We start from the raw sequence: 17,724 nt of genomic DNA, 5'->3' as shown, positions 1-17,724 counted from the left end.
ATCACAGAGTATGTCAAACAATGTCCCCCTGTCGATATTTGCATGGTACAAAATTTCAGCGTTGTTTCTGTATGTAAAAGTTACAAGGGCGTCTCAAGATATCTGGTCCACCCTATACAAATTCATTACTTTATGCAGAGGAAACTTTCCTTACGAATATTACAAAAACAACGATTATGCTTTTTAAAATTAAGTTGAATTTTTATTTTATTGATTTGTTTTTTCAGGTCAGTTCAAATTTGATCGCATTGGAAGTTCATATGCGAATAATGTACCCTTGTTGGCTCTTCGATTTGTTCCTGCGTTATGTGGAAGTTTGATTATTCCTACCGTGTATTATCTTATTCTTGAAATGGGACTCAGTCAGTGGGCAGCTGCTCTTGCGGGTCTTCTGTTGGTTTTTGGTAAGTACACAACAATTAAAACAAAGCACAATTATTAATTCACTCTTTTCATTCTCTTCCTGATTAATTAGCAAGGGCAGAATATAATGACATTGCCTTGCGCGGTCACGGCTGTTTTCATATACTAGTTAAAGTATGATATTCATTGTGTCCGCGAAATTGAGTTTTAAGCCATATTGAAACACATCATTAAATTTATCTGGAATATTATGTTAATGAAGTTTACATTTAGCTTTTTCTTATTGCATTAGTTTGTAAGGTGCTTAACTTGAGGTCTGGGGTTTGACCTCTTTATGTTGGTAATTTTCTGGGGCATGGAGCAATTTGGTTTGTCTTTTTACAACTATTTACAGAAATGTATAGCAAGATTCGTAATTTCTTATCTATTTTTCGTAACTTTTCGAGCGTGGAATATTATATCTTTTGCAGGATATTATGAAAGAAACATCTATGTGGTTGTTCATATGGTCCCAAACGTGCCATACATTGGTTATTTTCAAAAGGTAGATTTATGCTATTTTTGTAGCTTCATAAGAGGAGCTTTTTATTATTTATTTATTTATTTATTGTGTTATTCAGAAGTCTTCTGAAATAGGGATATTACTCGTTGTGATTTGGATCAATATGTAGTTTTTATGTATAATTCCATTGTAGCAAGTTTGCCTGTTTTCTGTACAAAATTTGTTGATAACAAATTCTCAGATCTAGAAGTATACGGAACTACAAACGCCTACAATTAATTCTAGGAGCAAACTACAATTGAACATAGCTATAATAACATCGATTTCTGCGACATCTCTTCTGTTGCATCAGATATTCAGTGAAGCCAACGAATTCCTCATAAGGCAAGTGTTCTATGCCTTGTTTAGTACGACATTCACAAACACATCAGACTCATATGTAACGTCATTGCCACAGGTGGTATGGCTTTTTAAAGTGAATTGGACGCCCGCTCAGCTACTAGCATATGGGCAGTTGGTACACACATTTATAAGAATTGAAGGGTAGTGTAAACGTTTGCATTGCCATTCTTAAATTTCAAAGAATCTGTCTCGAATTGCATTGGTTGTCCATGAACAGTTCATATGTTCGGCTACTCCTAACTTTTTGATTCAAAAGTCTGGACAATCCTTGTAAGTTGGAGAAGACCGCAGGGATTGGGATGAAAAGTGTGCTACTTATTAGAGAGGTGCTGTATCCAAGAGGACATATGACCACCATAGAGACCATCGCGAATCAAACTGAAATTGTTCAAATGGGAGGGGACTCATGTAATATGTCATTTGAAACTAAAAAGTCGCCAAAAATACAAATCCAGTAACTGTTTTCACCTAATTTCATTCTTGTCAATGTGAGAGATCAACATATTACTGTTTTGGTCGTTTTTAGCTGCAGGTACGCCAAAATAGCACTAACCCTTCAGCATCGCAATAACATCGGCTCATTACACGTCAAATCACCCAGGCCATGTCACCCACTGATTCATATTTTGAATGAAACTTTTTATAACTGTTAACACTGATAAGGTATGAAGACCTGCAAAAATTCTGTTCTATAATCCTAATAGTTTATGAGAAATACGAGACCAAAGTTTCAGAATTTTCATTCCGGTCGTTCTCGAAGATTTTGCATAGAGCGTACAAAAAAGCATATGTCACTATGTAAGCAATGTATCAGTGAAATTTCTGGCTGAAGTTAATGAAAGTCTGTAGAGCTATGAAAAGAATATACCATCAAGATTATTGTACATTAAAAGTGAAAATTATATCCTTGCACTTCAGAATAGTCCTTTGCGTACGAAAGGTACATTATCGCTGTGATACAGAGAACAATACCTCGCCTCTTCATGTTTTAAATTGAAGCTGAAGGTATGTTCTAAGGGACTGGGAAACAAAACTATTTTTTTTTTTTTTAATTTTTAATTTTTATTTATTTATTTTTTTAGTACCTTGGTTAATAATTCTCGTTTAACTCAGTCAGGCCGACGCTCAGCTTTGTGTGTTGTCTGTACATAAAGTGTTATTGCCATTGATGCAGGAAAGGTATTGGCACACTATTACCTCGATACAGTCACAGGTCTCAAGCAGTCAGTAAGTATACGTTTTGTTGAAGTGTGTGGGGGCTCAGAGAAGGAAGTAAATCATAAACAGAATCATTCATTTTCGAAATTTCGTAATGACATTTTTCTCCTTTCCGAATTATTACATAATTAAAGTGGATTTAATTTTAAAATTGAATTAATATTCCAATTCTGCAAGCCACTATCGTTCAAATAACGTAGAATGAAAGCTAGATGACAAGTAGGGAGAGTCAGTGCCAGGTAAAAATCCCGCCAACTTAATCTAACGTAACTTCACAAACTGAAGTATAAGCTGTCGGTCACAATGTAAAGTTTTATATCACTTGAAGAGAGTATAAATTTATTTAATATTTTTTTATGTATATTTTTATAATGTCAAATATCTAAAGTTCGGTTAAATATATACACAAATGATCATTCCTTGAGCACCTGAAATGTCAAATCTTGTCTGATCTTGTACTGTAACTATATAGAACTGTTCAATTCGTTTTCAAGTGTGCTTCTATGCAGATACTTACGTCGTATTCAGAGCGTAAGACTGAATACTTATTGGGTAGCGGGAGTATAGTGCTGTCAGGTGAGAAGTTAGTCCACAAGAATGTCATGACGTAAATTTTGACAGCAGTCTAGGAAAGGAAACTAAAACTGAAAGTCACGAAAACAGCTATACACGGGTTGTAAAGTTCCATGTTTTAGTGTTATAAGTGCATCCTAAAAAGAAATGTTATTCCAAAGGGTTGGAGTCAGTTCTGATTTGTTAATAAGTGTTCCTGAACATCGTGACATATTACTTGAAAAAGTATGAAGATTATCAGACAAGTTGTTGTGGCCCATTTAAATGCTACAAATGAGCAGTCACTAAAGCTTTGAGAAATGAGATGTTGATTTTGCTGATAAAATTAACAAAAACATTGACTGTATAAACCGCTGTTCCTGGACAGAAGACATGTGATAAGTGCAGAAACAAATTCTGCAGATGTTTTGAAAGACGTGATTGGAATTAACAACAGTAAACATAATACAGTATATCTGTTTTAGAAGAATATGTTGAAAAAAAAGAGCATCTTAATGTATTCTCTTAAGCATTGAGGAAGCCACCTATGAAATTCCACGCCATTCCGTTACACAGCAAGCCTGCATATGCTTGCAGATCTTCATATCTTAGCAGTGTTAACAACTACGAGCATTTTCATTAAAATCTGATTCTGTGGGTGATATTTCATATTTTTTTCTGGGTGATTTTGACATGTAATAAACCCATTGTGTTAATTTTTTTTGCTGCGAATTCAATACACTGCATCCTAAACATCCGCCAGTATCACATAATATCGTGAGTAAGATTATGAGCAAATTCAGGGAAACATTCTGTGCAACAAATCACGCGGTGGATGTCCGAGGACTGCTACGAACGAGAAGACATCCACTGCTGTATTGCTAGCATTTGTCAAGAGGTCACCCCGCAGTACCTAGGTATCACAAGCCAAACATCGTACAGATCATGCAGTACATCCAGTGACACTCAAGTTAGGTGCAGTTACAAAACACGAAACCGATTACACCACCAACACACCTAACCGAAGATACTTCCGACAGACGATTAGTTCTGTCAGTGTGCCCTAGAACAATACCATGTTAATCCAGTTTCCCCTGAGGTGATAAGTGACGAGGCATTTTTCTTTCTGAATGCCAAGGTAAACAAAGAAAATAGTCGATACTGTCAGAGAAGAGATCACACTGGATTGATGCGTGTAAATGTGTGGATGGACAGAACTTCCGGTATAGAATATGGGACACACGTGTTAGGGTCCCGTGTTCATTGAGGGCACGTGGAATGGTGACCGATATGGAAACCTGTTATCTGTTTCTGAATCCAGAAGATGCGTTCTCAACATATTTTCAACATGACGGTGCGCCTTCACACTTTGAGGTGCAGGTCCGACGGTGGTTGGATCAATAGTTCCCTCGTTACTGAATCAGCAGATACAGATCAGTGGAATAATCATTGCGATCCCCAAACCTCTAGAATTTTACTTGGGACACGTAAAAGCCATTGTGTACCTGGTCAAAATCAACGGCGTCCTTGAACTGCAGCAGTGCATAATGCACGCCTGTGGCAGCGTGGATCTTGATGTGCTCAGAAAGGTGCATGAAGACTGAAAGAAAACGCATTGCGGTTTGCATTGAGGGACTGGTCACCACATTGAGCATATATTATAACTTCTGATCTCCCACATTGACATGTTAATAACTCTGACAGAAATAAAGTTAGATAAAACGATTATCAGATTCGTGTTTTAGGTGTTTCTCCAGCCTCAAACGACACATCACATTATCATCTTTCCATTTGAAAAAAAATAATTGGATTCAAGATGGCCGTCATGATCATGCCCTCCTAGGTAAGGCCCAAACCACATATAGCCGTAGCTCAGATTTAAGCCCAATCCCTTCAGTCATTTTCAACTTAGAATGTATCCAGACTTGAATTACCCTGTATATATGGTGGGCCAGGTTCGATTTCCTATTTCATGTTGAAATAAAACAGATTTTCATAGATTAATGAGTGTAATTACATTTGATAATACAGACGTGTTCAAATTATTAGACTCAACATTCAATTTCTGAATATCTTACTGTTCTCACAATATTACGTGAGAAAATGCGTTCGAACTTAGTCCAAATTACTACTTTGTAACTCTGTCCTAATTTCTAGTGCGTGTGGCATATGCTTTTCAATATCAATAAAACAAATGCGTATGTGGCATTCAAATATAATTACTATAAAGTGTGTATATCCAAGTTGGAAGGAAAAAATGAAATTGAATACTTACAAGAAAATTTTCTCTCACACAAATATTAATATTTCGTGTGAAATCCCTTATTCTTTATTAAGTCTTTTATCCTTTGTGGCGTGCTGTGCACAAGTTTCGCACATTTTGCCTTCAATTCAGCATCACGATACCACAAATTGTTGATTTCCTCGATCAGTTGATGTTTGGTTGTAATGTGCTTCTTCTCTAGCTTTTCCTTCATGAAGCTCCAAAAGTTTTCAGTCGGTTCATATCAAGACTAGTGCCTGGCCACGGAAGAACACTAATTTTGTTGTCCTCGAAGAATTTTGTTACAGCTTTGGCCCGGTGGCATGGGACTTCATCATGCATAAAGATGAATTGTACGATTGTACGCCATCAAACCAGAGTGCAGTCTAGAAAAGCAGTTCTTCTTGAAGAACTTGTAGGTATTGGTCGTGCTTCATTGTCCTCTCTACTATATACAGTCTTCCAGGCCCGAAGACAGAGATGACACCCCAGACCATGACTAAAGTAGGTTCTTCATGGTTATTAATATTGATATTCCAACTTGAATTCGTCCCAAGTCGACGTCGCACATATTGTGAACATTCATCGAACACGAAGACACATGATTCATCACTGAAACACACTATTCTCCAATCGTCAGCAGTTCAATATTCTAGGCCTCGTGCCCATTCGAGGCGCTTCTTTGCCATGATTGGTAGACTCTATTTTTGTTTCCCTTCTTGACCGTATGCTTTTATTCCTACGGCACAAAGAATCCTTCGAACACTTTCAGGCGAAATGTCTGCACCCTTTTTATTACTCAGCCATTTTTATGCTTAAGTCTATTAGAAGTTGCACTTCTGTTTCCCAGAGCCAATCTTTTTAGTTTTCTGATACCTCTAAGCGATAGCTTTTGTTTTCGCCCACACTTCCCAACCCTATTTTGGCTCGTGTTCATTTCAATAGAGATTCTGCTCACAGATTTTTATTCTACCCCAACTCTGCTAGCAATATGTCGCCGTGTATATCTTATTTTCACCAGAAGTATTTTGTTAACTTCCACTTTACGCGGAGAAAGGTCTTTTGCTTTTCCCATTATGCTGCAATTACAGGACTTCACAGAATAGAAGATTAATACACGAAACACGTCACGATTATTTTAAACTCGTCCATTCGAACTGTTGAACGCTTTGAATGTCGTTAACTTCTTACGACAGCAATCACAATACTTCAGACTGTAACTTGTTGATAGGAACTAAAATAGCTATCTACAACTGAAACTCCACTTTCAGAATTTCCCCCCTCACTAATGCCATCTGCTGTTCAACGGTGATATCACCACTTCAACTGTACAGTAAACAAATGAAGAATTCTATATTGGTGGTTTAACCATTAAATTAAATGTTCTAGAACTCTGAAATTAGGACTCCTACATCAACTTTGCATTTTTCGAGCGTGAGTGTAATAATTTAAACACGTCTGTACAATATTCACTTGGATTTGTAGTTGAGCTGTTAGTTTTTGAATATTAGATCATATAAGTGTCCTCCACCCCTTTGAATGTAGCTGGTCAGTCGTTCACTGAAATTGCCCATGACTCGGTGTAAGAGATCCAGAGTGATGGTGGAAATTTCCTTCAGTATTTACAGCCGAACTCGGTATACCCTATCTTTTAAATACCCCCCAAAAGAAAATTTCAGGAGCTGTCAAGTTCGAGGATCTTGGAGATCATAGAATGTCCTCAAATCTGGAAATAATTGTTCCAGGAAACATGATCCTGACTGTTACCATCGATTGACTTGCCGTGTGGGCCCTTGCACCATCGTATTGAAGCCACACTGATTCTAGATTAATATTTTTCTGTCGTAGCTGTGGAAGCAAGAAATTGGTCAGCATGTGTATGTTCCGTTACGCTGTCACAGTAACAAGTTGCTCGCGTTCATTCTCAAAAATGTATGGCCCGAAAAGACCCATAGCCCCAACACCACCCCACATGACAAGTTTTTCACTGTGGAAGGGCTTTTCATGTATCTGACATGGATTTTCAGGTTCACAATATCTAAAGTTCTATTTGTTCACATACCCTTTCAGAAAGAACTTCGCTTCATCTGTCATGAAAATCAATAATATTCCGGTTCTGGTAATATTAATTCCAATATGCCCTGGCAACACTGCACTCACACTGGTGCTTGGGGTGTTCGATCCCAGCTCGCGCCACATGAACTTTGTGCTGGACAAACACCGTGCGCGAGGCTTTCCTCGGGGTTCTCCCGTTTCCTCCCACTTTCTTCATTCCACAATTTCACTCATTTATCATCATCACCGTCTCCTTTAGCCTAACCAGCATAATCGTGAGACGTAAAACTCAAAAAATTCATTCATTCACTGCACTCGCACTCTTTTATCTGCCTCCGATAATTTCTGCACCACTCTCATTTTGTATGGGTGAAACTTGAAATCATATTGCAACAACATGCGTCGAATACTACTCCAAGGAAGATTCAGTATGAGGAAATGTTGCCGCGTTGAACGTATGGGACTGGCAAGAACTGCTTCCCGCACGCGTGTGATGTTTTCGAGTGTACAGACTGTTTTCTTACGTAGGTGTGTTTTGTGATCTACATTATCACTTGTGCGTCACTGTAACCCACTGATGTGTTGTTTTACTTAATGGCACATTTCCTTTTCCGTGCTGGTCACGAAATGCACGTCTGAAAGCTCGCTAAAACACGATTGACTCACGTTATATAAATTCTCTGCACAAAACATGCGATGCTATATCGGTCAACGCTCCATTGTGTACTGAATCCAAGACCACTTGCTACCGGATGATACAAATCTCACTCATCCCTTTCCCGTTTCATGCCAGTATTGCCAAATCAAAACTAGTAAATCGAAACTGAGTCACCTTCCCCCTTTCAGGAAACTAGCAGAAGGAAAATTGTACTACCATCTACCGGAAGTCGAACCCCGAAAATTATACTAGCATGTAACCGTCACAAGTTTTCTTTCATATATATTGTAAGGATCCCTACATTACAACGTGAACACATGTTATACAAACGACACGTGCTATTGTTTATAAGCAGCAGACGATACACAAAACCAGGAAGACACAAAGAGCACCACGAAGGGAACCGAAGAGGAGCAAGCCACCTGAAAATGGCCTATAAAAAGAAGCCAAAGAAGACGGAGGAATCAGTTGACCACTGATCGCTAACCCATAATAGCTCTGGAGGTCGCATTGGACGAAGGAGCTTTACCCTGCCTAAAATCCCTGGAGGCTGCCTTGAACGAAGGGGATTCCCTACCACAAACCATACCTCAAGAGACTGCCGTAAGCCGAGGAGGTTACTAAAGGACCATAACTTGGACTCGCCGCAAGTCACCCTGGAAACTACTTGAGCGAAGGAGTTCCCGTATAAAATAGACCCTTCCTTCACCTCTCTGGTCATAAGGAAGGTTTAAGGTATTACACTTTGTAGACACAAAGACTATTTCTGTAACATTGTGTAAAATGAAATAGTTAAAGGGCTAGAATCATTGTCTCTATCCACACAAATTATTGCAATATATATATATATATATATAGTTGCTTCCAAACACAATAGAACTAAAATGATAGAGTTCAAATGATCTAAGTTGAATGAACACTGCACACTGACCTGTAGGATGAGAACTGAATGACGAAGTGGTGGTTTACGCATACCAGTACTGTAAGTCGGAGACCTAATTGCAAATTGTGACTCTTTGAATTTCATTGTGTCTTTACCTGTAAACATCAGGTGTTAAAACAAATTGATTCTTTCTTCTACTTCTCTGCATATACACCCCTTTCAGCAAAGTTGAAAGTCAGCTTTCGTTTCCAAAGGATATGAAGATTGTCACTAAAGTTACCTGCAAACATCTATTATGAAAGAATAGACTGTTATTAAAAGTAAGCATGTGAAGTGCGAAGCATAAATTTATCAGTCTGTGCAAAAGGCGTAAATCAAGATGTTATTTTACATCAGGTCTGTTACATATACGATACATAACTAAGAAGGACAAAGTAGAAATATGAACACACTTTCCTACTGTTAATTTGAACACTAAAATAATTTATCTTAATGGTTTCTGAAATTCAAAATAAGTAAATAAAATTAAAATAATAATGTATCATAATAGGCATGTTAATTTTATACGTTCTACTGTTTAGATCTTTTTGGTTCCTGTTATGTTATAATACTTATATTTTGTCTTCTATTTCCAGACAATGCCATATTGACACAATCGCGCTTTATTCTTATGGAACCAATGCTGTTACTTTTTGCATTGTTTGGTCTGTTATGTGTTGTGAAGTTTAAACAATATCACGAAGCTCCGTATTGTGCGAAGTGGTGGATGTGGTTAAGTTTTGCTTCGTTTTCTCTTACATGTGCACTCTGGTGAGTGATCCTACAGCAACAGCACCAGTAGTTTAGTTTGTACTTTATACAGTTTTGTTTAAGAGTTACCAACGTCGTCTCGTATTTTGATTTCATTGTTCAGTTAATTTAAGTATAAACATTCCTTCTACATTGGAACGGATTTTAAGGTTTAATTCGTATTAATTTCTTCCTCATATATGTTCTTATGAAGACAGGTCAGTTTCGTTTCACAGGGTGAAACTATAGTAGACTTGCAAACTATGCGAATTCAATATTTTAAGCGAAAGTAATAGATCTATAACTTCAGGTTGTAATAGAGTGATAAATGGATAGAACTTTTTGTCGGACGCTGAATCTATATCAAAAACAGTTTTTCGCTATCTCTTACAATTGTTGCTATATAGGAATCAATATTAAAACCAGAAGTTGTGCTAGTTTTTACGGAAGATAGATAGACAGAGGAACATAACCGTTGTATAAGACTGCCCATAGTTATGTGTAACATAGTTTGGAAAGTCTGATAAAACTTAATACAAATTGATGTTCGTACAGAAGGAGCCTTAAAATAGTAGATAGAAAAATAAATAAACATTAGAAGCTTAAAATTTTATTTTTCTTGAAGAAATTAAGAGTACTTGCACTTCGAATAAGTAAAGAATTCATTATTATAGAAATAGAATTAGCCTCCGTGATTTCAGAAAGACGGACTAAAACAGTACATATGTCGCTGCTGACCTGTAGCCGCAAATTTATCTCAGTTTTTAGTATCATAAAGGAATTATTGGAAGATTTAGTACATTCATAGTTTGGATAATTTCGGCGGTATTTTAATTCAAGTTAAGAGAATCATGTTGCCGGACTATTTATGTTATGTTCGTGCCAAATATAGGGTGTTCTAATAATAATAAAATAAAGTGGCACCCACGAACTATAGAGTACTATTCCACAAGTGAAAATAAAGTTATATATATATATATATATATATATATATATATATATATATATATAATTGTATACCCGGAGATCCTGGTCTGGAGACGCGAATTGTACTATGTGGCAACCATAGAGAACCGATCTTCCATTTCAGCAAATAGTTACATCGATTCTTTCCAGATAGAATTTAAAGTCGATAGATGCTGACACTAACAGCTTTTGTTAGCGTAACAATCAATATAACTTCTTGGTGGATTCGTAGAGCAATGCTGATGATTTCAAGTTAATCTATGACGTAGCGAAATTTTTGATTCCCCATACCAGGTAAAGGAGGCCCCGGATGGTATACCATTATATAGAATTTTCGCTTTATTTTGACCCATAGAATAGCGCTCTGTTATTCGTAGGCGCCATTTTTAGAACACCATATATATATATATATAATATGTTCGAAATACGTTAGTGAATTTAGTCAGAAAATTAGTGAGTTGTTCGGATATGATGGAACAAAACTGCTTCTCCTCAACTAGTATTACTGAATAAAAATCGAAAAGTTCTCAGTGCGTGATATGTCCTTTTTAAACTTTCGAATAATGAAATGAAGTAATTTATTTATTCTGTTATTTTTTGGAAAAGAAAACTAGAGTTAAAAGGGCAAATTTATGAAAGGAAGTTATTTTGTGAAAGGAAGTAATTAAATTTTGTTCTATTTCCAGCGTAAAATATGTTGGTTTCTTCTCATGTTGTCTTGCACTTGCAATTATTGGCAAGGACTTTTGGCAAATATTGGGAAATAAAGCTCTCTCGGATCGCAAAGTAGTGACTCATTTAATCAGCAGACTGATTGTTGTTATTGGTATACCAGTTGTTGTATACCTTTCAGTATTTTATATACATTTGACAATCTTACATCGAGCTGGTCCACATGATAGTGTGATGACAAGTGCCTTTCAGGCGAGTTTAGAGGTGAGTAATAGGAATTTTCAGTACTTTTAAGAAGACACTTTTCTGTTATCTTCCCACTCCTTAAAACTAATACATATTCTTCACAAAGATCTACATTGGTCGAACTGGCTTTAACTGAATTCTACGTTAAACTGTAGGTTCACATCTCGTATAGCTTCAGTGCTGAAATGAGATCCAACACGACGATTTCTTGCTCTTTTCTTATTCGCAAATATATTAAATATTTGATAAGAAGACAATAAGCCACTCTTCTCAGAGAGCTTATGAACACATTGAGAAAAATAAGATCGTCTGATCAATTTGCCCATATTCTTGTATTATTGATCTATTTAATTTCATTATCATATTTATGACAAGGTAAACTTGTATAATGTGTGACCATAATAACTGAATAGCATTCATGATTTGTTTGATAGAGTTAACCTGTCGTAGGGACGGTGTCAATAACCAAAAACAACGGAGCGGAGTCAATTTCATTTCTTTATCCGTGACTTAAATTGTTTAACGCATTATTCACCATCTTTAGTAACTTGATCGTGAAGAGTAGCCTATTAACCGTGCCTCTCATCATTCGTATCGATCACGGAATAGAATGCAGAAAAGTTAAGATTCGAACTTCGTTCAGATCTAGGAATGGGATGAAAGAAAAGAGGTTCCCACAGAGAAATACCAGTCAACACATAAGTTAATAGAATACTGTAATTCCAAAACATTAATTACCAGATTTCAATGTCAGGGGACAGAGGTTACTAATTATAATATGTTAAATTGACTAACTAGTTATTTATGTCAGATAAAGTTAAATACAGCTATATAATATATATATATAATATCCCCGAACGGCAATGAAAACAGTTAGATGACACCAGATTATACAGTAACTACGTTATTACCACAACCAAAAGAAAATCCTTCCCACATCTAATTTAATCATTTTTTGAATGAATTATTCCACGTAACATATTCTTCATTAGAAGTCCTTCATATAAAGCATCATCAGGAAATTATTATTTACAATTCAATGTATTCTTTAGAGCACATTATCATGTAAAATTCGTTCAGGTATCTCAGCATTACATGATCAGGTCTCATTGCATGATCATAGATTATTTAGTATTATAGTTTATTATTTAGTATATAAATGTAGAACGGATGTTATAATAATATCACACTTGAACGAAATATTACACGTATTTTGCACAAGATACACATAGAATTCGTAACCAAAAATTTGGACATATTAGACTCAGATGAACAGTTCGGACGTTAAACCTTACGAGATACATTACAGATATATTCATTTTATCCTTATTAAGAATACGGAACAAAATAATTCAATATCAGCAAGAAAGAGATGATAAAGATATTAATTAGCTCACATCAGCAGTTAGTTTAGTGTGACAGTAATAAATTCCAGTTACCTTTAATCGATGGAAAATTTAAGTCTTGCACCTACTAATTTATTGAGTATATATACAGGGTGTTTCAAAACAACACCGACAACGTTTGGGAGGTGATTTCTAACACCAAGATAGGACAGAAAGTATAGACCAACCTCGGTTCACAAATGCTTCCTTTCGGAGTTATAGGCTGCCGAAAACATGAAAAAATTAACTTTAAAGGTCCCTTGCTCCAGTACTATGGGACCTACCGCAGTCTCGTCAAGACTTAGGAACAAGCATGTGCTTTATCCAAATATTCATGTTTCAGAATCCTGCGGTACTTCCGCAACAATTTGTATAGAGGTAGTTAGTGAGTACTTCAAATTATATGCCCGTAGCCAAACCGCCTCTCTAAAAATCGTTGCATGAGTACCTTAAGATTCTGAAACATGTATTATTGGATAGCACACATATTAGTTCCTAAGTGAAGTCTTCACCCAACTACGGTAGGTTCCATATATATAGGATATTGTACGCGTCCGTCTCTATGTTTGCATGTAATCAAATCATATGTTGAGGCACTTGTTCCACCGAACCCCAAGTTTCTCGATGCTCGTTGTGTGGAAGGGCACCGGCTGATCACAGAACCAACAACAAACAACGTTCTGCGCTCCAGTGTCGTTTGTGAACCATTGTCCTGCTAGGAACTTCTTCAACGCACTAAAAAGATAGTAATCACTGGTCGCAAGGTCTGGACTGTAAGGGGGATTGCTCATAATCTCGCCCCCAAGAGTGAAGTTTAGTGATTGTTTCCTTCGCTACATATGGTTTTGGTTGGTATGGAGGAAAACCACATCGTCAACATCCTAAATACCCTTTCACGTAATGGTTGCTCGCAGACGAGAGAATGTGCGACAGAAGCGTTCTGCCTTGATGGTTATGCCTCTTGGCGGGAAGTCCAGTAGAAATAGTACCCGACTGTCCCAAAACGGTGTGAACATCAATTTACCGCAGTTTATCGTGTGTGTTTTTTAACTGGTGATTCGAAATGTTTCCACACCATGTTCTGTTGTTTTGATTCCGGAATGTAATGTAGTACCCACGTTTCGTCGCCAGTGGAGGAGATTCAGAAAACTGTCTCCTTCCTCGGCGTAATGCTTTAGATGATTCACTAACATGATCATTCGGTAGCTCTTGTTGAGATCGCTTTCACCATTTCGTTAACACGTGCAGTTGTTTGGTGTCAACAAGGAATGAGATCGGCCCGATAACTCATTGTGTTAGACATTTTGTCCTCTATTTTCAAACTTCTTGTACCACCACTGTACACTTCGCACTCCTAAACACTTGTCCCCATACACAGGCTCCATTTCTTTGTGGATATCTATGCTTGCTGCTCCTTGCACCATAGGAAACAAATGATGCTTCGCTGTTCGTATGGTCGTATGGTGTGGACGTGCTGAACACTCCTGCCATCTTTGTCAACTGATAAGGACTTCCGTGCAGTGGAAGAAATCGGAATTTACATTGGGGCTATATCTCGATTTTGTGTTAAAATGTATTACATGTTCGTAAAAAGAAGGTACAAAGACTTTTGGGATTTCCGTACTAATAAAAAACTCTGCTAAATCTGTAATGCATGTATTTTGATTATTATTTCGTAATTACAGGGAGGATTAGCATCAATAACTAGGGGCCAGCCTTTAGAAGTTGCCCATGGGTCTCAAATCACATTACGTCACACTCATGGAAGAACTTGCTGGCTTCATTCTCATTCTCATGTATACCCACTGCGATATCCAGACAAACGAGGCAGCAGCCACCAGCAACAAGTAACCTGTTATAGTTTCAAAGATGTCAATAACTGGTGGATTGTAAAGCGACCGAGTCGAAATGATCTTGCTGTATCTGAACCAGTAGACAGCATTCGCCATGGAGACATCATACAGTTGGTTCATGGTATTACAAGTCGTGCACTCAATTCTCATGATGTTGCTGCACCCATGTCTCCTCAAAATCAGGTAAGAGAATAATTCATTAAGTAATATTGTATGCACTAAAAGAATTACACAGTAATGGAAGTTTTCTTCTATTATTGTGAATATTGACCACCTAACCATTATGGGATCCGGATAATTGTGTATGACAATTTTTTTTTAGTTGACATTTTTGACATTTCCATTTGTATTTATTTATAAATTGTTTTATGCATGTACATATGTGAAAGATGCACTTGCACACACATAAATACACACCGTCCTTCCCCCTGCTCTCTCTCATATACACAGGTACATAAGATTCTTTCATCAGAAACTTCGCACAGGTATTTAGAGATTTCATTTTGTCATTGTATAATTATGGTGTAATTATTACTGAACTAACAGCAGCTGCGTCCAGAAGACTTGTAACTGCATACACATTTTCAAAATTAAAGGATCTATCATTACAGTACAATTAGATCACGTTAGAGTTACACTCAGCATTTCACAAGAGGTTCACCTTCAGTAGTTCTCCACAGCATGAGGAAACACGGTGTCATGCATAGTCCAATTTTACAATCCGGACAAAAAACTCTTCATCATCTTCCTGATCTTCCCATTCTTGTCACTTTTATTATTCTTTTCAGTGGTTGGAACATTTTCCGGAAAATGAGGAGATATCACTCGCAGTAGGTTCGGGTGTACGAAAGTCGAAATTCTTTTTTGTCAAAGCATGAGGAGCATACTTTTCATTAATCCCTTCCACGAGCTTCATGTAGAAGTCCAACTGGTCATTCTTGCCCTGATTCTTAGTGTAAATCAGAAGTGAGTTCTAAACTGCCATGTCTGTGAAGAATCTGAAAATTTTCTCTAAGATTTTCTTGCGACTGGGTACTGAAGCATGCCTTGATCTGCTTTATCAACTCTCCCCATTGCATTGTTGTGATCTTTCACAACAACTTGTTTAGTGCAAATGTTATTGGATCTTGCACGTTGTATAGTTTCTGTGGCTGGGTTGTTTGTCCTTGTCAGTCGATTTTTGATCGAAGCTAAGACTAATATTACTGTTCGAAGACATGAATCACTGTATACCTCACTATCGGACTTCAGTTCCTGCTTCAAGAAACACGAAAATCCACTTGAGAAAGCCATTGCGCTAAAACTATACAATAGCCCTGTGAATACACCTGGAAAAATATCGCCTCCATTACCATATGTTGGGAAAAGTTGGTAAGTATTACCCCATCATCTATTGGTAAACATCGGTCCGCCTCAACAGAATAATTGCAACGTATGCTCTCCGTTCGTTTTGACTATTAAGAAACGAAATGCTTGCGAACCATAAGACATAACATTCGTCAGAATTTTACCGTATTTGTCTGTACATATGGTATACGTTCATACCAGCTAAATGGCTAAACGGGGATATTTTGCTGTAATAACATGAACATTTAAATAATAATAGTAAATGATCGTCGTCGTCATCGCAGCAATTAACCTGACTACACCATTAACAAGGGACGTCTCAACTATAAATCACAACATTGTTACTGAAAGACACTCGTATCTCTTGCTAACAATCCAACGTTTAATGGAGTGCATGTGACAGCTGTCCTTTTCTTTGCGACCATCCGCTAACAATAGGAAAGACGAAGCTCTGGTCATCCCATCTTTATATGTGGAATTCTAGGAAATAAATATCTAGTGCTTTTATTTGTTTATTTTTATTTTTTATTTTTTTTTTTGTTTTTTGTTTTTTAATTTTTTTATAAAGTGTTAAGATTAAAACCATGGCGTATATCAACTTCAAGAATGGATTAACATCTAGCAAAATTTACAGTTGAGACACTTTTAAGTCTTTTCAGATATTGATTTTCATTTAGAAAGAATGCACAGACTTGGATACCCCAAGAGACCTGTTTGTAAATTTTTTCGTTTATTTAGTGAGAAGTTAACTTCTCCTTCTAACACTAAAGATTTGAAACGCCTGTCTACAGAGTAAAATGAATTACTGCAAAATAGAACGAACAACATTAAAACTAAGAAATATTTATGGAAAACTTATGATAGTGGGTTTGCTTATAGAAATAGTTTTTATAGATTTGTATTTGTTTATAACAATTACATTATAGCAAATATTTTTTTTACAGGAAGTAACCTGTTATATAGACTATAACGTATCAATGCCAGCTCAAAATTTATGGCGTGTTGATATAATTAATCGTGATCAAGTTGGAGATGTTTGGCATACTATTGAATCTCTGGTAAGTATTCTTTAATGTACGTATAATTCTGTTAAATGTTATAACTTTTAGATAATATTTATCTAGGTTATGATACTACCTTTTATAAAGTTACTAGCATAAGGTATTCGATAGTTTGAAAGATAAACAGAGGATGATTCTTTCGGAAAAGACTTTTTTGTATTTTTTGATGAAATAGAATTGGAATTATGTTCTATTAAGTACCTTCCAATGTATCTATCATAGTTGTTATGGCAGATACAGTGCTGGTTATTTAAAAATATTCACTGAAATTGTAATAATTTATCTGTCACTTAAATAGTTACGACTAGTGTTGTCCAAATTGATTTGTCGAAAAATCGAAAATCACTGGAAGTTGGAATTTCAGAAAATCGATTTTCGGTTTTCGAAATCGATTTACGGTTTCTTTTCTTACAACCTAAATTCGATTTTTGGTTTTCTGTCTTCACCGTGCAAACGTTATTTCAAGTGAATATGAACGAATACAATTTTAAAAAGTGGGAATAATGTTC

The 17,724-nt window shown here is 36.5% G+C and overlaps 1 protein-coding gene across 5 annotated transcripts in view; it reads left to right on the top strand.

Annotated features, from left to right (window-relative positions):
- The window catches only part of rt (Protein O-mannosyltransferase rt), a 64,063-nt gene that overhangs the window by 23,138 nt on the left and 23,201 nt on the right, over positions 1 to 17,724 (top strand). For all 5 annotated transcript variants that reach the window (XM_081743990.1, XM_081744005.1, XM_081744009.1 and 2 more), the window contains exons 4-8: positions 228 to 404; positions 9,532 to 9,706; positions 11,338 to 11,587; positions 14,640 to 14,990; positions 17,099 to 17,212. In XM_081743990.1, the coding sequence (XP_081600116.1) occupies positions 228 to 404; positions 9,532 to 9,706; positions 11,338 to 11,587; positions 14,640 to 14,990; positions 17,099 to 17,212 (1,067 nt within the window). The remainder of the gene's footprint in view (positions 1 to 227; positions 405 to 9,531; positions 9,707 to 11,337; positions 11,588 to 14,639; positions 14,991 to 17,098; positions 17,213 to 17,724) is intronic.

Source organism: Thermobia domestica, chromosome 2 (genome assembly GCF_964235325.1).
Source record: "Thermobia domestica chromosome 2, izTheDome1.hap1.1, whole genome shotgun sequence".
NCBI classification, from domain to species: domain Eukaryota; kingdom Metazoa; phylum Arthropoda; class Insecta; order Zygentoma; family Lepismatidae; genus Thermobia; species Thermobia domestica.
Note: the sequence above shows the minus strand (reverse complement) of the source record. Positions and strands in the feature narration are given on the sequence as shown.